Source organism: Sceloporus occidentalis, unplaced genomic scaffold (genome assembly GCF_023333645.1).
Source record: "Sceloporus occidentalis isolate IW3139 unplaced genomic scaffold, rSceOcc1.0.p SCAF_17, whole genome shotgun sequence".
Lineage (NCBI taxonomy): Eukaryota > Metazoa > Chordata > Lepidosauria > Squamata > Phrynosomatidae > Sceloporus > Sceloporus occidentalis.
Window position 1 is genome coordinate 16,227,808 of NW_028316997.1, and position 21,557 is coordinate 16,249,364.

At 37.1% G+C, this 21,557-nt stretch overlaps 1 protein-coding gene across 1 annotated transcript in view; it reads left to right on the top strand.

Moving 5' to 3' along the window:
* The first annotated feature begins 7,515 nt into the window (after positions 1-7,515).
* Positions 7,516-21,557, top strand: part of LOC149302902 (reelin-like) — a 172,798-nt gene continuing 158,756 nt past the window's right edge. The window contains exons 1-4 of the mRNA XM_089482100.1: positions 7,516-7,557; positions 9,585-9,601; positions 9,693-9,751; positions 14,740-14,889. Coding sequence (XP_089338226.1) covers positions 7,516-7,557; positions 9,585-9,601; positions 9,693-9,751; positions 14,740-14,889 — 268 coding nt within the window. The remainder of the gene's footprint in view (positions 7,558-9,584; positions 9,602-9,692; positions 9,752-14,739; positions 14,890-21,557) is intronic.

Sequence of the window (21,557 nt, forward strand, 5' to 3'; positions counted from 1 at the left end):
TATTTATTTTTTATTTAAACCTTACACCTTTACTATTGACAAAGATCTACAGGAGGCACCCTTTTTTCCTAGTAAAGCTTTGCTTAATAGCAGAGAAGCTATTTCATTACAGCTTTATTTCGAAAGTCTCTTCGTTCTCTGACCTGAAAACATAAATTCAGCAGCTCTGGCCATGGTTTTAAAATTCTTCCCAAATTACAAAGTGTGTTCAATAACTGTAAGTCTTTGAGTGCAGCCTTAGTTGAATTTAAAGTTAGTTAATGAAAATGTTTACCTATTTAACTGATGGACCAATATACTGAGCTAGGAAGTATGGACATCAATAGTATTATATATTTTAATGGGGAGGTTAAATAAGTTAGTACATTAGTCACTTTGAAAGCATAGCAATATGTTTTATACACTAAGTGATGCTGCTTAAACGGTGTCTGCTGCAGCAACAATGGATTTATCCAGGGTACAGGGTGGGGCACTTCAGTTACAAGTGTTCCATTACCATATCTCTTTCTTCCTCTAGTTGGTTCATCAACAATAGATGGGGCTGAGTACCTACTATGTTCTTACCTGTCAGTCTTTTTTTGATAAGCTAGTGGTGGTCCTTCTTACTAACGTTTTAGTTGGCTCCACTGTAAAATGATGTGATAATCTCTATTAATTATCGCCACGGAGTATGAACAAATATATTACTAGTAATATATTACAGTGTGAAATTTAGAGGCTAAACTTGTTGGCTTCCCCATAGCTTAAACCCATTTCCTAAGGTGACACCATCATGTGCTGGGTCCCCACCACAAATTTGAAAAACCCTGGAGTAATCGATGTGCAGCACAATATTTTGTAAGAAGTCGTTGAAAGACATGCAATGAAATAATTATTGTATACGAAGCCTTACATTGCACTTAATAAATTAGCAAGTACTCTGTCACCAATGACAAATATAGAAGCTACAGTTTGAATTTGCAAAAAAGAAAGAGTCCAACAAAGTGTGAGGTGTGATATTTAGATTTTTGGTTAACAAGATACAATTGCATATTTACTGATTATTATTATCTAGGTCACTTTATTGCCCAATAATCATTCTTGCAACCTTTTTTCTATTTGCCAATTTCTCCATTTGCCTTACCCAACTAAATTTACTAATACCACTTTTGATTAGATTATATATTAAGGCAAATGACTATCCACTTGATTGCTTAACTGTAAATGTTACTGGCTATAAATGTATATATAATGATTTTAGCATACCTTATATGTTCCATATTTACTATTGTTTAATTAATGCAAACAAAACATATAAACATATATTCTGTTATATGTGTATAAAAAATGTGTCCATGTCCTTGGAACTTGCAGTCTGAATTATGAAGTAAATTGATCTGGTAATACATTTTGGTGGAGAATGGACCATGGATGATGGAACTAAAATGTACCATGATGACTTTTCTTGGATGCAAAAAGGTTATAGGGGTGATTTCTTTTACCTCTCGACTGGACAGTGAATTACCTAACGTTGACTTCCTTGTAAATTCCTAGAGTCCCCTGCTCTAGAAAGCCTGGTGCTCTGACTTATTGCCCAGTTCTCAGTAAAGGGACACAGAGGTCATCAAAGGCAAACACCATTGTGTACAAACATAATGTCACCTGCTGCAAGTCTTTCCATTATCCATTCACATCTCAAAAGAAAAGGGAGCAATATACCAGCCAAGACCAAATCTCAACATGTGTGCTCCGCATTTTTCTGAAAAAGAATACAATGGAGAGCGTGATCAAGTGAAAAGGACACATCTGTTCAGCAATTAGCATGTGCCATCCTCCCCCTATGCTATACCTAAAATATAGTCAGTCCCTTATTATGGTTCTGTTATATTATGTTTAATCTATTTAACCTTATAAGTCATTAAGTCAATATTTAAAGTAAAATATATAACAGTATATTAAAAAAATATTTGCAATGAAAGCGTAAATGCCAATGACAATTATTCTTGTGCTGCAGAATGCTTTTATACGTCAATCTTATTGTATTCCAGATACCTAAAACATTCTGTATAAACACATACAGAAAAAAGTGGGAAAAATATAAACTGATCATTTAATAAAGGACATGATTTATCTTGTGTAAGAATGTCCTAAGAATCTACTTAAAATTGAAGAAACTATAAAAGTTGAACCTAGACAGATAATAACAGTATTTTAAATGTAACATTTTGAATGTATACCATATTTTAAAAAAGTTTTAAAAAATAAATTTTTTGTTTTCTTTCCAAATACTAAAAAAATTGAGTATGATACTTTAAGTTTCTCCCTGCTGCATGATACGTCATGAGTGGGTTTATATTATTCATGTGCAAAATAGCATTATCATTTTCACCTACATCTTTTGTTGTGAATTATGTGTTTGTGTTATAACAGCATGCATGATAAACTCAAGGTTTTAACTAGAGCTCAGGCCAGGGGCCAATCTAGAGTCTGACTTCAGGAGGGGCACTAACACTGCCACATCCAAACCCTCACACTAACACACACCCCCAGACACTTACACTAACCCAACTGGACACTAACACAACTAGACACAAACATTCCCAGACAATAACACACACCTCCAGACACTAGCCCAACTAGACACCTGTATTAACAGAGGCAAACTAACACACACAAATATACCCAGATACAAACACATACACTAGCATACCCACATACATACACTAGCATACCCATGCACACACACTAACATTCCCAGAAACACACATAATGACAGACACGCACAGCCATGTACCAACATATACAGACACACATTAACACACAGATCCAGACACCAACACAGCCAGACACTCACATTAACACAACCAGACACACTAACGCAACCAGACTGACACACACAGTAAAATACCCACACACATGCAACTCACTCCCTTACCATCTGAAGCTTCAGCCTGTCTTCAGTGCAGCGACTACAACAGGGCCAAACAACATGATCTTACGTGATGCCACTCAACGTTGCCTCCTTCTAGAAATTAGATAGGTAAAGTTTGGGACTTGGGACTAACCTCCTTATCCCTAATCGTGGAGCATTTCTCAGTCTTTCTTGTTGGACAACTGTCCTGTTGCACCCCACTGGATCCACATATGACTCACCACATTCTGCAGACAATGCTTTGTCAGAACAGTCTTCTGAAAAAAAATTCACTGATAATGCTCCTAACTAATGCACACTTGTACAAAAGTATGGATGGTAATTGGTTTCAATTATAACAGTTTGATGAAGGCTCCACCTCATCCTAGCCAGGGTAGTAAATTACAGCTTTATGTACATTATCATTTTCATGAAGTTAAAGTTCCTGGGAATATACCGTAATTACACAGTATGGAAATTACTCATTCATATCTGATTCCACTCTGATTAATATGTGGGCACCCCAATTGATAGTTGTTTTTTTTTGTTTTTTTTACTAATTTCATTCAAAACACCTCTAATCACTTATATCTAAGTAAGTGTGCCTATAAGGGTGGGGCTGGTCACAGATAGCATTGAATTGTTTGGGAGTGGGAAGGGAATTGGGCATGAAGCAGGTTTGGCTGAACATCACTCCCTTGCCCCAGAGACTTGGGAAGGCAGCATTTCCCAAGTGTGGTTATTAGAACCATTAGCAAGTAACTACAGTAGATTTGTGTATGATGAGTTATTAAAAAATTAATAATTTGAAGAATAGCAGGATCAGTTAATTTACAACATGTTGAGGTGTGGTTCTATGGCAGGCCCTTTGCTTTACCAGGCTGTAGCCTTTTGGGTTTTCTTGTTGTCGCAGCTAACAATTTAACATTAAATGACAGCCACAGTACACAATCCTGTCAAATGTGTGATTTCCCCAATTAAGTTGCTTTCATGTATTGACTATACCATGAGTTTGCAGGTGAGTTTAACATTTCAACATGTGTTATAGAGGAATGCAAGAGACATTCTACTGTAAGGACAGCTGAGTGTGCCCTCTTTCATGGTTTTCAAGAAGTTACCACAAATAACTAAGATACAGGATCAGTTCAGCCCCTCTTGTAGGACAAAGTTTTACTCAAAATGCACTTCATAATCCAATCAGAGGTCAACTTACTGTTTGGTAGATGGACCACTTTATGAATCAATAGGGATCTATGAAACAATATAGAAACACTGTTCAAATCTCTTGTACACAAGTGGTTTTAAACCTTAACAAATTGAAATAGAACAGTTTTGTTATTCATGGTATGACTAACCACAGACATTTATCCAGTCTTAATTAGGTTGTTAACTACTAAATGCTTGTAAAATAATAGAATGTATGTCCGATGAATTAACCTTATCATGTTCCTCGCACTCTCTGTGCCACACACCAGATGTTGTGTTTTCATATGTTTTGGGAGCTCGTGATGCTTGTAAGCTGAATGTTTTTCCAATGGGCTAGGAAGGCTTTATCATACATACCCTTTAGCCATTTTAAATGCTAGCATTCTATAAATATACAATTTTGTTTATGAACACTATGTATAATGTGGGTGAGTTTGAAGTAATGTTTGGCTAATGAGTAGTGATTTTTCCATCAAAATGATTCATGGCATACAAGAATTGTTGCTGTGTTTTATATTATATATTACTTTGTTCCATTCGCTGAATATAGTGGTGATCATTTATCTATGTAAATTTGAAATGTTTATTGTAGTAAACATGTCATGCAAACATTTGTTTTTTGTGACTATTTGCCTTGAAAATATTTCACACCTGTTTTTTTGGCATGTCTGTTTTCTGGAGTACCTGCTTATAACTTTAAAAATGTAGTCTAAAATAAATGCATTTTAGAAAAAAAATCTGTAATCATGGATGAATTTCCCATACTATATATATATATATATATATATATATATATATATATATATTTTTCCCCCCTTAGGTAGCACCATTTGCGCAAGATGTGCAAAAGGACATAACAAGTAATTTACACTTACAGAACTAAAAGGTGAAGATGGCCATGTTCAAGCGAGTTTACAATCTAAAAACTCTTTATAAACGATTCCAAAGAAGTACCTTTCATATCACTTTTCTCAATATGCAAGCTTTGTCCCAGCTTGTCTTTGCTTTGTACTGTGGGTGGTACTTTTAAATACAGATATGTCATTACTTTGTAGCACCTTTCATATGGCAGATGTTCTCATGTATATAACTAGGAGTGTGACTGAAATCCCTGGTGCTACTTACAAGGGTGTTTTTACACTTAAATGAGAGGCTCCAGGAGACTTGCAGGTTAAACTTGCTGACTTTAACATGTCTCTATTTCAGTCATCCTAGATGAGGCTTAAAGCTAAGGTCATAGTGGACTTGGTTTCCTTGTCCCACTCAATGTTTTCAAGGTACTATAGTTAGACACATCTTTGATGTTTATAGACATTTGTCACGATGCAGGAACCAACACCCCTTGAAAGACACCACTGACCCAAGCAGTCTGGTGAAGAACAGAACATCCCAAAAAGTGTGAGCATGGGGGCCCAACAGTCAGACACATGGTACTAGGGAATAGGGAAGACATTGGTTGGACATTCCAAAAGTCACAGGACAGACAGATAAGGCTAAAACATGTTAAACAGACAGGGGTTAAGGCACGCATTGATTATCATGGTCAGAAAACAAGCTGGAAGTCAAAAGGAAACAGCGGGTGTTGGGACACTACCACCAGGGCTTTATAGAAGTTTCCATTAGATTCAGTGCACCATTCTGTGATGCTGTGTGTGGATCTACAGTATCTCACAAAAGGGAGTACACCCCTCACATTTTTTGTAAATATTTTATTATATCTTTTCATGTGATAACACTAAGAAATGACACTCTGCTGCAATGTAAAGAATGGAGTGTACAGCCTGTATAACAGCGTAAATTTGCTATCCCCTCAAAATAACCCAACACACAGCCATTGATGTCTAAACCTTGGCACACCCCTAAGTGGAAATGTCCAAATTGGGCCCAATTAGCCATTTCCCCTCCCCGGTGTCATGTGATGTTAGTGTTACAAGGTCTCAGGTGTGAATGGGGAGCAGGTGTGTTAAATTTGGTGTTATCGCTCTCACACTCTCTCATAATGGTCACTGGAAGTTCAACATGGCAAAGAACTCTGAGAATCTGAAAAAAAGAATTGTTGCTTTACATAAAGATGGCCTAGGCTATAAGAACATTGCCAAGACCCTGAAACTAAGCTGCAGCACCGTGGGCAAGACAATACAGCGGTTTTACAGGACAGGTTCCACTCAGAACAGGCCTCGCAATGGTCGACCAAAGAAGTTGAGTGCACGTGCTCAGGGTCATATTTAGAGGTTGTCTTTGGGAAATAGACGTATGAATGCTGCCAGCATTGCTGCAGAGGTTGAAGGGGTGGGTCAGCCTGTCAGTGCTTAGACCATACGCCGCACAATGCATTAATGCACAAGAAAGCCCGGAAACAGTTTGCTGAAGACAAGCAAAATAAGGGCATGAATTACTGGAACCATGTCCTGTGGTCCAAAGAGACCAAGATGTTAAGATGTGGTGGTGGACGTGACACCATTTGTGTTATAGATCTCTGTAAAAGTAAGAAGGATCTGGATGTTCTGAATTAGATATGGCAAGCTGCCTCAAATTTGAGCCAGTTTAAGAGATTTTATTTCTAAGGTGTTTAGTTGAAAATGTGTAAACTAGAGTGCTGCAGTACCACTATATCCCATTAGATGTCACCAGTGAGATCTCCAATAGGCTGTTGCACACAAGTCAGTGTTCCCTACTGTATGTCAGTGCTATATTGAGACCCTCTGGGTCCCTTAATGCATGGATTTTGGGTCTCTCTCATGTACAAATGTATGTTTAAAAACATATGTTAATAGTATTGTGCTATTGTGACATATTCTTGTTATGCAGGCATGTTGGTGGCAAAGAAAAACAATGTTTGTTTATATGTTGTCTGCACCTTATCTGCACACAGATTGCTTATGAACAAGAGGAATAACTACATTGAGTGTTTAAAGACCTTTGTGAAATAAACTCTGGAAAATTTATTGCATATGTTTTTGTTTAACAGTGTTTCCAAATGAAGAAACTGAAATGTTTTAGTAAAACCAAATTTGGTAATAAGTGAAACCACTTTAAAAGTATACTAATGCACACTTACATTGATTATGTTTTAGGGTCATTAACTCTCACATGGAGATGCACACTGCTGTGTTTAAAGCCACATTGTGTAAAGTCACCCTGCTGAACACCTGATTCGGCCCTATCATGATAATATGGGACTGTCCATCAAGAATTAGATAGCAACCCCAAAACCAGTGGCATTGTGGCTAAAAGCACTGTAGGCAGTGGCGTCGCTACAGGGGGGCAAGGTTATTCCTTGCCTCCCCTGTTGCCCCCCGTCGAATTTGTAACCACCCAGGACAGTCCTTGACTGCTAACGACGGCATGGTGCCGTCGCTAGCAGTCCCAGTCAGGTGCTAACGACGGCACCATGCCGTCACTAGCACTATCTTACCTTGATGGAGGTCTGTGGACCTCCATCACCACCTACCCCGGCGATCTGCCCCTCACACTGAAGGGCATCACCGGGGCCACCCGATCTGCCCGGTGACGTCTCGCGCAATGACGCGATGACGTCACCGCGCAACTTATTAACAACTGACAATTGTCAGTTAAAGAGGTATGGGGGCATGCTGCTTAGATGCCTGTACCAACATATACCATTGGAAAGGTAATCGCCTCACCTTTCCAACGGTATATAGATTGTAAAAAAGGAATAAAAAATATTAAGTTAAAAAAAATAAAAATGTAAAAAAAATTATTTGGGGGTCTCTAAAGGCAGATAAAAAAAGATCAAAATTGCCTAGAGACCCCCAAATTAAATTATTTAAACATAAAGTAGTTTAACTTTAAAATAAAAAAAAAAGTTTAAGTATTCTAGCTAAATGATCACTGTGGTAGCCAATGTTACCACAGCGATCATATAGCTATAAAAAGTCACATTCCCTTTTTAAAAATGGCCGATACTAATTTTTAATCCTATGATCCCTTTGATCATGGGGTTAAATTTAGCCAACGGTAGAGGGAGGCAATTTTTGAAATCCTGATGAACTGCAAATATTATTAAAATCAGCCATTTAGCCTGTGCGGTACGTGAGTAACCATATCATCCCTGGAGCACCTTGCATTTTTACTGCAAAACTTATTTTTGCTGTAAAAGTGATTTTTTTTTCTCCCTTTACCATCATTTCTTTGGGATTGTAAGGGGAAAGAATGGTGTGTGCTACTGTGAGTAAATGTATGGAAAGAATGGCGTGTGCTTCTGTGAGTGAATGGAGATATGAAAGGCGTGTGAATGGTCAGTAATTAGGGTTGAAGCCTTGACGTGGCATTACTGCTCACGTAAGAAGTTAAATTATGGCACAAAAAGTACACATTTGCAAAAACGACATCCCTTGGCGCATCAAATGAGGGGCCGATGTGTTTCTAGTACAAACCTGGAGTACGCAAGACACAAATGAACATGTCGTTATGGTTAGAAAAAACATATTTTCAAGCCAAAGCGACATATTCCATCATTATTTGTGCACTCAACTTTTATCCTAGAAATACATGTAGCCCCTCATTTGAAGCTCCAAGGGATGTAGTTTCTTAAAATGGATGAATTGTCTGAATGAGGGAGAGCATGAGTTAATATGTGGATGATTTGTCTGAATGAGGGAGAGCATGAGTTAATATGTGGATGATTTGTCTGAATGAGGGAGAGCATGAGTTAATGTGATTGTGTGTATCATAGATGTATAATTGTGGAAGGGCAAAGATGGCACTAGCAGGATGTTTGAGCCTTGGGGAACAAGATGGCACAGGCAGGGTGTATATGGGACAAAGATGGCAAATCTTATGTGTGTTATCTGGGTGCTGGCCAGGTTCTATGTGGGCAGCGTGGTTGGGGTGTGCAACCTGTGATCTATCCCTGTAATTTAGGGGGTTTTAAATATACCTTTAATGCCGTGTTTTTATGTGAATTCCAATTGATCTGTACCTGCAAAGCTTGGTTTGTGTGTTCTTCTGTAGATCCATATCTGCTATGCTATGTTTCCATACATTATTTATGTATACCTGCAAATACAGGGTTTGTATGTCTTGTTCAGTTGATTAATACCTGCAATGCTGTTTCCATGTATTGATTTGATCTATACCTGCAGTGCTACATTTCATATATTATTATTATTATTGTATACCTGCAAATACAGGATTTGTATGTCTGATTCTGTTTATTTGATATATACCTTCAGTGCTGAGATCACAAGTGAATTTCAATTGATCTATACATGCAAAGCTGGGTTTGTGTGTTAATGTGTTGATCTATACCTGCTATCGGCAGCAGGGTCTAATGTTTCTATATATATTTATATATATATCGGCAGCAGGGACTAATATTAGGCCCTGAAATCATTTAGTGGAAAAGTTAAGGTATTGTGTTGTTTAAAGGATTTCAAGGATTGGTCGTACTAAATTGTGGCTTCAGGCTTCCCATGTTGAATGATCAAGTATTGTATTGTCCAATAACAAAAGTATCATTCCATAGCACATTACTTGTTTTTGGCAATACATATATATATATATATATATATGTGTGTGTGTGTGTGTTTTCAGTGGTATGATTTAATGGTGGAAATTATTAATGCCCCCCCAGTTTGACTGTGGTCTCTGGTGTGCCCACCCTATATATTGTGTCTAGAGTCGCCACTGACTGTGGGCCCTGTACCCTGGGCACCACTAGATATATGCCTAGTGAACATAGTGCAAACCCCAGCCGAGAAGCAGCCCTTCTTCAAGGCTGTCTGAGAAGGTTATTAGATATAAATGTTACATGAACCATACTATGACCATCCTGAACAGCAGAGTTGGTATAGTTGATCATTCCAGTCACAGTGAAAATAAATACCCTTTATATAACCTGAGGATATCTCACAAATATAAAATACATGTTTTTTTATGAGATGTGTATTTATAAGGTTTTCTAACAATGTTTTTGTGTGCAATGTATTTTAGGGCTTACAAAGAACTATACTTGTAATATATGCCTTTGTTGTATGAATTTGATTCATGTGTGATAATTATTCACCCATAAATAATGTTTTGTGTGTATCTTTTGTTCCCAGTGTGTGTGTATATATATATATATATATATATATATACCATACTGATATGTAAAGCAATTTGAATAATACATATTGGGAATTATTAATATGTTTATGTTATATAATAAAGTGTTGCTGTCAAGCAGCAGAAGAACGAGTTTCAACACTTTTTGTGTGCTAATTAATGAAAGAGGTATTTCAATATTGTCCAACACTGGGAAAGTCAGATAATCTCCACGAATGGTAAATTGTTGGACCTGTTGAGCTTTTGAAAGTGTGCACACAGTTGTTTTTTTAATGTTATTCTTGTGGCCTGTTCTTTTCATGTTGATAAATGGATAAGCCATCCAGCTATAGTCAGTGATTTCCCGTTGTCTTTTTTATAGACCAGTAAAGCTAGTATTTTGTTCTACTTTTATCCGTGACACCCAAGTGCAAGATTTTATTGGTGCTTCCCCCATATTTTCCATGTAAATGTGTGGGCTGTATACTGAACTATATCTGAATTATTGCATGCATTGGGTACTGCATTGGGCCGTATGAAATAATTTAGTTAATTTTCATTATTTTAGGTATTTTTTGTCAGTGTTGTTGACATCTCTTTCAGATGAGTGCAGGATACCAAATTGTTCTCCTGTCTCTTGTTTGGCAAATGCAGTTCTGTGGTCTACTATGTCCCTGATTTATCCCTCACTCATAGCAGCAGAGTGTCTAACCCCTGCTTTTTTCAGAATGGACTGCATAGTGACCACAAGATCATGGTGGTGATTTTATATTACTTTCCATTTTGTTTATAGAGCGCCAGCAGGCAGGGCCGGCCCGACAATGGAGCCGAGTGGGGCAACCGCTCCAGGCGGCACTTTTGAAGGGGCGGCACTTTGCCGCCCCAAGCCCTTTTTTTTTTTTAAAGCGAAAGAGAGAGAAAGGGGCGCCGAGTGGTTTTCACTTACCAAGCTGTCAGTACCCGCTCGGCGCCCCTCTCTCTCTCCTCTGCGGCGAGTCTTCCTGTTCGGTCTCGGTGCCGGCTTGTAATGCCGAGTGCCGGAAGATTTCCGAAGAGACCGAACAGGGAGACTCGCCGCAGGACTGCTGAAAGGTAAGTACAAGGTGGGGGCGGCAGGGACGGAGGGAGAGGAAGGGTAGATAATGGGGGGGGCGGCATTTTAAAATTCGCCCCAGGCGGCATTGGGCCGGCCCTGCCAGCAGGTTCCACAGCGGGAGGGTATAGAAAGTAAGTCAAAATGTTACCTGGAGTCAGAAGACTTTAAGAGTGGCCTCTAAGAGGAGCCTGCCACTGCAACATGCTTATGTGGCTTCTCTGTGTATATGTTGGAAACTGCCACAAAAAATTTCCTTTTGCATCTGAATACAGCCCTGGTCTGTTAGAGGTATTCTGATTCTGCCACCTTTTACCACAGATTTCGGTTTCCCTGATGTAAACCGTTAAATTAAAACATTTACATCAATTGCCAAACAAAAGGCGTATGTTATATATTTTGAAAAATTTATTTGGTTATTATAAAAGCTCCGATGTAACAGATTTACGCTCCCCTACCCCTCTTGTCACCTTTATTTCTACCCCTTAATGTTTTTTCTTTAACCCCCTCTCGCCTCTATTCACATTTTTTTACATACTTCAGGAAAAGGTTGTCATCACTTACTGCATTCATTGACTGTATATAATTTTGCACACTGGGATCAAAGTACACATCACCTCACAATCAATGTCATCACAAAAGCTTTTTTCAAGGCCTTGTAGAAATGTAAAACGGTTGAAAGGACAAATTTCACGCATATAATAAATGGCCTAGCTTCAAACCTCCATACTAGTTTTATATTTTGCTCTCTAACAAAGAAGACCCGGTAAATAAACTGCTAAAACCTAAATAAGCCATACGGCTTAGCATATTTAAAAATTCAGCAAATACAGCTGACTGGGGAACAGGAAGAGAACGCTACATTTGTTTCGAGGCTTTTTCCAGTGATTGACATTTCGGCCCAGTTTTGCTTCATTTCCCCCTGTCACTAGTACTCATGCATGTGGTGTATCCCTTGTGACACCACAACATCCATCACAATGCCATAAAGAATCAGCTACGGCAACATTCACTGCCTAACGCATATCACCCTTTTAGAAAACTGACTAACCCCTGAAGGTTACTTTATGCTAGATATTATTAGCTATGATTAATGTTTCATTAAATCACTATCCCCTTGTTTAAAAGCAATATTAATGAACAAGGCTGCGCTCCTGTATGTGTAAATCTGTTTCTTGGCCTTTGATTTGGCTACAAACAACATGCTTTCAAATTACTGCATAAATAAGGATTTGTCAACAAATTAGTTATCACATTTACGGCGCATCCACCAACGAGCTCTTTATGTAACTACCTAGAACATTCTTACATGCGCTTCATGGCTCTGAAAAGCTTAAATCTCAAACCATCTTTCCTTTAACACTAGCGATGCCATAATCGGGCAAGCAACGCACGTTAACTCTTTCGTTATCATGTCTAGTTTGAGTCACGGGAAATAAAAACAATCCTCCAGCAGGGTACGTTGAAGCACAGCAAACAATGCAAATGCCCCTGGGAGAGGTAGGACATTCAGGTGCAGGGGAAGAGATCTGTCAACAGACAAAGGAAAAATGCAACTAGGCGCAGATTTCAAAACGCATTTTCTATGCACATGTAGAGATGTTTATTACGCCTTCCCAGTGATATCATTACATAAGTTATGGTGGGTAAAAGGTGATGGAAACCCTTCCACTAAAATTTAAGGGGTAGTAGAAGTATTATTAAACACTCATCTACAGACACCAGACAAGCCAGAAGGCTTGCTTTTCCCTCAGAAATCTCATGATGCTTTCACAACCACAAGGGATTCTGGGTAGGCACATGCAAATAAGGTTAACAATTATCTTCCCAGTGGTAATACACACTTTATAAAAAGTCAATTACACATTATTGGGAATGGTGCTGTTATTCAAGAAAGTCACATTTTTCCTGCTCCTTTTTTCTAGGATGGGGGCAAATGTATTACTTCCTACCATGCCAATTTTTTATATTTTATTATAATGTGTTTACCATATACTTAAGCTCCGTCAAACAATGGGTTTGCGGGAAGTTGTTTATTTAATAATACTTATTAGAAAGCAACAAATGATAGTAAACAGATTTTTCTAGATAGAGCTAGGGTGTAATGTAGGTGTGTTAACCCCACAAAAAAAGCCATTTTGGCCCTTGAGGCTTGTTACACAATAACAGGGCTGGTCCTATACCAAATAGCACTCAGGCAAGGATATTTTTGCAGAATTTTGAAAAATCTAAATATATATAGTTACACAATTTCGTTTATAAGCACATTTCCACTTTGCCCAGTTTCTAAAAATTACTATGACTTTTTAGAGCTGTATTCTACATCGTAAAGATGGCATGTAAGGGGGAGAAAAGAATGGCATTTTGGCCCCAATAAGCGATCTGTCCAAGTAAAGCATCTCAGGGTCTGTAATCACATCAGACCTGTCTCTCTAGGCAGAACATACCACTGCTGGTGCCCACATTATTCAGGCAGTCCTGGGATTTCTAGTGCTAAGTCCAGTAAGTCTTAGATTCAAAGTTTCATCAGGCATATATATATAGCTGTATCTACTCTTAGTGATTTATTTATTTTTGCTTATGTCCTTTAAAAATAATTCCAATTTTAGAACATGATCTTAAAATGTCAATCTAAAATATGCCCTATATATTGCAATATGTGCCAATGTCCTAGGATGTATGGTCCTAGGATTAAATTTATGACTTATTAACTCATATTTATGAAGGTTAATACCAGCAATACAATTCACTAAATCTGCAAGCAGTAAAGCAGGCACATTTTAATACTTGTATAGGAAATTGCTCCAAAAGTTTACCCCACAATTTCTCCAGTTCAATAGTTTTTTTTAACAAAAATATTACTTTTTAACTTGTTGTTAACCTTTATAATAAATAGGATTCCGATCCCCACAGCTTATCAGATATTGTACCAATTGCGCACAAGCAAAATAGCAACAGTTTTACACAAAGAAAGCAGAATGCAAACATACCCTATAGAATGTGGAATGCAACGAAGTATTTCGTGGCAACTGGAACAGCTACGAGCCATTCACCTTTTTCCAGGGCTGCGTTCCATCTCTCTGCTCATGGCTGATAGCGGACCAATCAGCTGCCGGGGGTGTGTCCAGCTAGCACAGTTAACATGATCTGCATATGAGGCATGTCTTATGTGTGTGTGAGACCCCTGTACAGCGCTTCTGCTCTCCCTTCAGCAACCTGATCACTGGCACTGATGCTGCCTGCTGGGGAGTAGACATCTGTGCATCTGACTTGATTTCTGTTTGCAGCTGAAGTTTGTATTTACTTTTATGTATTGAAACTTTCTTTGATTTCTCCCCCCTCCCCTCCAAGACCTCCGTTATTGTCTCTTATGCAGGCAGTATATTGAGTGTGAGCTCCTCAGGGGGTCCCCCAATAATGGATAAGATGCACACCTGCCCCAGCGCACAATGGACTTTGCTTGTGTTTGTGGGGATCATGTATTGTGCTGCTGCACGCGGAGCAGTGGGGTATTACCCCAGGTTTTCCCCTTTTTTTTTCCTTTGCACCCATCACGGAGAGCTGGAAGGAGATGGGGAGCAGGGAGAGGTGCTCATCTCCCTACACGTCGCAGGAAACCCAAGCTACTATGTACCTGGACAAGAGTATCATGGTAAGTTATACCGTGGGCAGGGCAGTGGGGCAACAGGAATGATCCGCTATCACAGGTGGGGAAGGGTTTCATTTTGGGAGAGAATCTATGCAAAGACTGGGCACCGATTTAAACATTAGGGTGACTGAGTGTCAGAGTGGGAAGTGATCATCCTTCCATTAGACTGTAGACATAATTATTGGAAACGAGACAGCCTCATTTAGGTCTGCTAACAAAAGGCTATACTGTAGGAACACAATATTTAGCAGACTAATGATCATTATTTCAGTGAGAGATAACTAACTTTAAGGTGTGGTGAACTCATGCTTCCACTATGATCAGCCAATTGGTAAAAACAATTTAGTTGATTGTTTATTCCAAGGGTACAGCAACAGAGAGCTTCATTAGATTAAACAATTTACTAAACGCCAAATAATTTAGGAATACTATGAAATTATCAGCAAATAGCAAATTGAATGGTTCTCATGGTGTTATTTATTTCTGCTTTGGTGATTGTTGTTGTTGTTATTATTATTATTATTATGTTCTGTGGTATTGGATATTGAGAGACATAAAATGTGAAAATATGTTGGGTTTTTTTGGGGTGGGGGGGTGTTAAACAATAACTTGAGAGATAACCTGCTTTATCTGTTTCCTGTGTCCTGTGCCATTATTTGGCTGGCAGTTTTTTTCACTTTTAACAGGAGTTAATGTTAAGAAAAGCAGATTGTGTGAGTGTTTATATTTTTTTTTTACTATATGATTTTATAATGTATACATATACTCCTATGGCACATTTTATATCATTGTGCTCTTCTTCAGGATGACACCATACACCGCCTGTAGACACATATTCCCTTCTTAATTAAAGTATGTCTTATTTACTTATTTATGTCCATTTAAAGTAAACCTGTTGAAAATAGTGGCTGACATGAATATAGGGGTGTTCTATTGCCATAATTTCACATAAATCCCAAAGCACTAGGTGGTTTAAATGTAAAACACAAATCCCTACTTATTGATATAACTACTGTTAAATATTCAGATTTTTTATTCTAATTTTGTCATGCTCTTTAGTATTAAAAAAAAGAGATATATGTAACAGTGTGATGCTATATTATGTATCCTAGCACAGAAAACACTGTGTGTGCCAGTGTGCACCAGTGCCAGATGCTCTGTTTGGAAAGAATTCCGCACATTTTTGATTATTCTTTATCTTCTGTTCAAAGAAACTTTAGCCCTTTTTTTAGATTGAAACCAGGAACAATTCTGAAACAAACTCAGCTAAAAGTAATTGTAACACAGTAAAAAGCCACATAGTTCTAGACAGAACAGTGCACACTGCCATGCAAACATACACAGAATTTATGAATGCTTTAGTCTGTATGATACAGATTTACAGTTTTTTTGCAAAAAATACCATTGGAGAGGACACAGGAACTCCAACCTACCTATATTTTAAAGAATCCATGTTGATCATAATGTGGCTAACCTTCTGCCTAGTGTTGGACTACAATGTCCATCATCCTCAATGGATTAGATATTAGTTAACCCACTTAAATATATAATTGTATTGCAGTTAGGAAATTGTGACTATTATTAACTTATTTACTATTATTATTGTATGATACATATAGTACTAACCTTTGGTATAGCTATATAGTTTTTTTTTTAATCATAGGCTGCTTATTGGGTGGATCTTTACTACCTAAATCAGTGTATTGTGCCCTTTTGTTATATTCACCTGCCTTTCCCCTTGGCCCACAGTACAAGCTGTCCTCAGATAACCAGGGTATGGAGTTCAAATTTTGTTTTTCTTTGTCTAATTGCAATGTTGCTGATTGGGATATGAACAGAACCTAAAGATTGATAAGAAAATCACTAATAAATTGGTACTTCAAACATTCATTGCTAGTGTCCTGGGTCATACCTCCTCCTTTTTTCTGATATACTCCCATTATTATATGGATGCTCTTCTTCTTCTTCTTCTTCTTTTTTTTTTTTTTTTTTTTTAATGAAGTTATTTTCTAATGACACAGATGAAAACAATGCCAGAAATTCCAATGGCATCTCACATAATACTGTCTCCCACAATTAAGAGGTACATGTGTTGGGGGCAGAGGTAATTTATAAAGTATTCAATACACTAAATATAAACTGAACAGAGATTCCCAGTTTAGACCTTTAAACCTTAATTTACATATTTACAAAGGCTTCATGTACAGCTATGTTGGAATATATACATATTTGTTATGCACAAAGGGAATTGATCTCTTTAATATTTCACTTCACTGGCTGTGAACAGGTGGCAAGTGTTATTTTTTAAAGCAAATCCATTTTTAGACAAGAACTGAAAATTGTAGGATGTAAATGGAATAATGCAAGTACTTGTGTAGGACATTCCCAAACAATTGCATTTTTCAGCACACATTAGGAGACAAAAGCTCAGCAGAAGAAAGGATTAAGTGATTTAAATGAACCACCTATCAGTGTAACCGGTGCTTTACAGTCATTAAAATAACATGGAATACAAATTACCTTACACCTGTGAGTACTGTATGGAAATGCTGCACTTCTGGCACAAATAGGATACATTTTAACAGGTCTATTACACCACTGGCAGAGATGAGAGGGTTATAAATTCAATCATGAATGGCTGAGGGTGATAGAGGTTGCCCATATAACCTCAAATAGGACAGAGGTTGCCTTTGCCTAATATAAGAACATATGTTAATATGTTTTAATGTTTTTATTAAAAATACATTCATTTTAGGCTATAGCTATCCATTTGTAGAAAAAAACAACACTTTTTCATTGGCGGAACATTCTTTATGAGAAGATCTAAATGTTCCCAAATCGCTTGAACCGAATTTGGCAGATTTATCCATCATATCATTATTCTGTCTATTAGACTTAACTTGTATAGAATATTCATGAGCATTAAGATATAAATGTGTTTAACACACATTAAAACTGCCATGTCTATAATAACTTCACAGGAAAAAATAATGACACCACAATTCCTTTATCATCACCTCACTACATGATTTTGGCTATATTTTGATTTCATTAATTCATTTACAGCCTAGAGTGTTGGGGTATATGTGTCTTTTGGGGTACACGGTTCAAAACAATAAGCCCCTCATATATGTCAGTGTAAGCTTGGGTACTTTTTTATTATTTTTGTGATTGATGTAGTTCGAAGATTAATTACATTGATTTACTTAGGGTAAGCACATAAAACACCTGCTTGCAAATTAGTGAGAAAATTAAACCCATCTTAAAAGAGATGTTAAATCTTGATCAGTAATGGTAATATTTAGGCTTGAAATGTAGACCCTGGGACAGATGTTAGAAATAAATTAAATCTTATTAAAAATATTCTACTATGCACTTCATCTGCTCAGACAGATAAGAACCACAATGTTAATTACTGAAAAAGGGATAATATTTCCACAGCACACTATGTAAATTGTATATGTTTTAGAATAACAATGTATGTTCTTCTCGCAGCAAGAATAACATTTGCTGTAAGACAAACTATATAGTTACCTGCTTGCAAAATAAAAAGAAACATTAACATGGAAAGCAACAGTAAGGTTATTTATAAAAACTCTCTCTCTTTCTCTCTAATTACTGTACCTGTGTTTTAGGCAATTGTGAAAAAATGTTGTAAAGTAAGAATGCTCTCAAAAACATGTTCATAGATTAGTTTTAGCATTTAACAAAATGCAAAGTCAAGATAAGAAAATAATAAATCAAATCAATATTTGATGTAAATACCCAAACAACATCAATTCTTCTAGGTACATTGTGTATAGTTCGGTGTATGATCAAACAATTATACCAAACAGGTGCTAATGTTCATCCATTTAATATCTAGGTTGAAACATTAACATCATTAACTGAAACAGAAAAGGCTGTGCAGGTGGAATACAATTGGATGAGCAGCACCCAAATTCACTAACAATGTAAGGTTGCTGATCTCAAATGATGTTAATGTCAAAACTCATACACTATGGCAAGCCTAAGTATAGCAACAAGATAAAAGGTGGTTATACTGCATTAGCAAGATCTCTCCCAGACAGAATTTTAAGGCACACAGGGGATTCTAGATGTTCTGTCCAGACTCCAGACAAAGAAACGGGCAATGTTGAGGACCGTAGACGCAGTGGTCTTCCAAGGAAACTAAGCGCACTAGATGAAACACACAACATGACTACATCCCTTCACAGTAGGAAGAAGTACAGCAGCGCCATCAGCTCAGCAAGAGAAGACTGATCAGAAGTAGTCTTCATGGAAGACTCGCGGCCAAAAAGCCATACCTCCGGCATAGAAACAAGGCCAATCCACTCAACTATTCATGAAAAAAACAAGGAACTGCAGTGTAGATATTTGGCAGCAGGTGCTCTGGGCTGAAGAGTCAACATTTGCCAAAGGGCTGGAGAACTATACAAGTGTTTGTAGGTCAGAATTAATGGTCTCAATCCTGAAAAGTACAGGAAGGCATCACATTTTATCATGCAGCACGTCAACCCCAAACATACAACCAAAGTCATTAAGTGCAAAGAAGAACTAGGAATCCTGGAAGTGGTGGTATGGCACCCATAGAGCCCTGATATCAATATCAAGTATGTTTGGTATTACATGAAGAGAGAGAAAAGCAACTAACTGTGGTTAGTTTTCCAATATGTTTGAAAAAACTTAATTTTAAGCATTTCTATTTAAATTTAAGCAGTATGAACATCAAGCCCATATACCAGGATTTAAATGCAGCCCTGCAGTATATATTTCTATAACCACTGCCAATCAAATGGGAAATCACCCTGTTGTGGTTCCACACAATGTTAATTGCATTTTCTGGTATGTTAAGTAAATAACCTTAGAAGGTCTGTCTGCTAACAAAAGGCTATACTATAGGACCACACTAAGTAAAAGTGTGATGATCATTATGTTGTTTAAAGTCCAATTTAAAAGCAGGGAAACATTTAAAAAGCCTTTTCATTTTCTATGACAACAACATATAAGCGCTTACATTAGTGTCCTAAGAAAATAAAGTGTTCCCAGCAAAAGTTATGAATGAGACAGAATTTAACATGATTACAGAATTATTACTGTGAAATGTTTGGGCATCAAAGTGTACTAGAAATTGTGCTTCCAATATGAGAAAACCATAGCATTTGTCTGCCTCTTACTTTCAGTGTTATTGATAGCTGTTTAGCTATTGGATTTGGGAAATAGTATAATGGCCAATGCATTCCAATTCATTGACCACACATAGAGACTCAGGGAACAGATCCAATGGAAAACAAATAAGGATCAAGCTCAGCTCTTTTGAAAAGTAGAGTTTCGATCCTACTATGGGATCTTTCTTAAGCCATGGCACCAGTGACACCCGTGTTGACACCAGTGTTGTTCTGGGGAACATATCCATGGACTAATATGTATCAGGATACAGAGGTCTTAATAAGAAACTGCTCCCGAAAGTTGAGAAACGTGGTCAATGAATCTTATGTACCTATAAATGACAAAACCTTTGGATTTCTCCAACGCACATATAATAAACCTATTAATATTGTGTATTAATAAGCATTGTGCCCAGAGTTGCATTATTACCTATGCAGGTTTCTGGTCTTGGACTGAAAATACATTTTTAAAGAACGAATATTCTGCTATTCTGTAAACGTATTTTGTTAATGCATATCCAAAATACATTTATTTCTGGTATAACTGTTTCTTAAAATGTTATTCTAGAATTTCGTGCAAGCACTTGTTGTTTTATATTACTCAGGAAAAGCATCTGGCTTGTTATTGATTTGAAATTGGGCACACATGATATGGAGATTAAACTTTTGCTGAGTTTTAGGAGCATAGCTTAAAAAATAATTGTACACTGTCATCAGTCATTGTGCAATAATGAGTTTACTAACACTTGCCATTTATCTGTAGATGACAGCTATTATATGACCTTTGCTCCTTTTGACCTGCAGTATTGATTCAGTAGATAAAGAGTAAATTAGACATACTACATTGGGCACATTTATTAAAGAGAGAGCGTTACTGATGATATTGCACAAAATATTACCACTTTCTACAAGTTAGGTTAATAGCAAAATGTTCCAATGTAGAGAAAGAGATTTAGATTGATATTGCAATATCTTCTCAAACTCTTCTAAATTTCCCTTTTATGTGAAAATTTGGCATGGTATTAAGAAATGTTATTGTTTTGATGATATTAACAAATGCTTCCATGTGTTTTAAATAATATGCTAGCTTTTGTTAAGTGGGTACTAATAACTTCATTAGAACATAAGAAAAAAAGAGACTTTTTTTAGGATACTATGGAAATATTTAAAAGGATAAATGTAATTATATTAAAATTCCTAAACATCACTATAATGTATATATCACTACAATGGTTGTGTGTTCCTTGCCAACTGGATCTGGATTTTTTTGACTTTCACAAGGACAGCTGGGCTTGTAAGACTATTGGAACTAATCTGCTGTGTGTATGTGTATGTATATATATATACATATACTGTATATAATCTTTTATATAAATCCATTTTATAATTATTTTATCCAAATTAATGACTATATTTTGTTATTTACCTCCATGTCGCTCGCATTTGGAATGTTCATATAAAATTTAAAAATCTTCAGCTGTATTACTATAGAGTTTTAGTAAT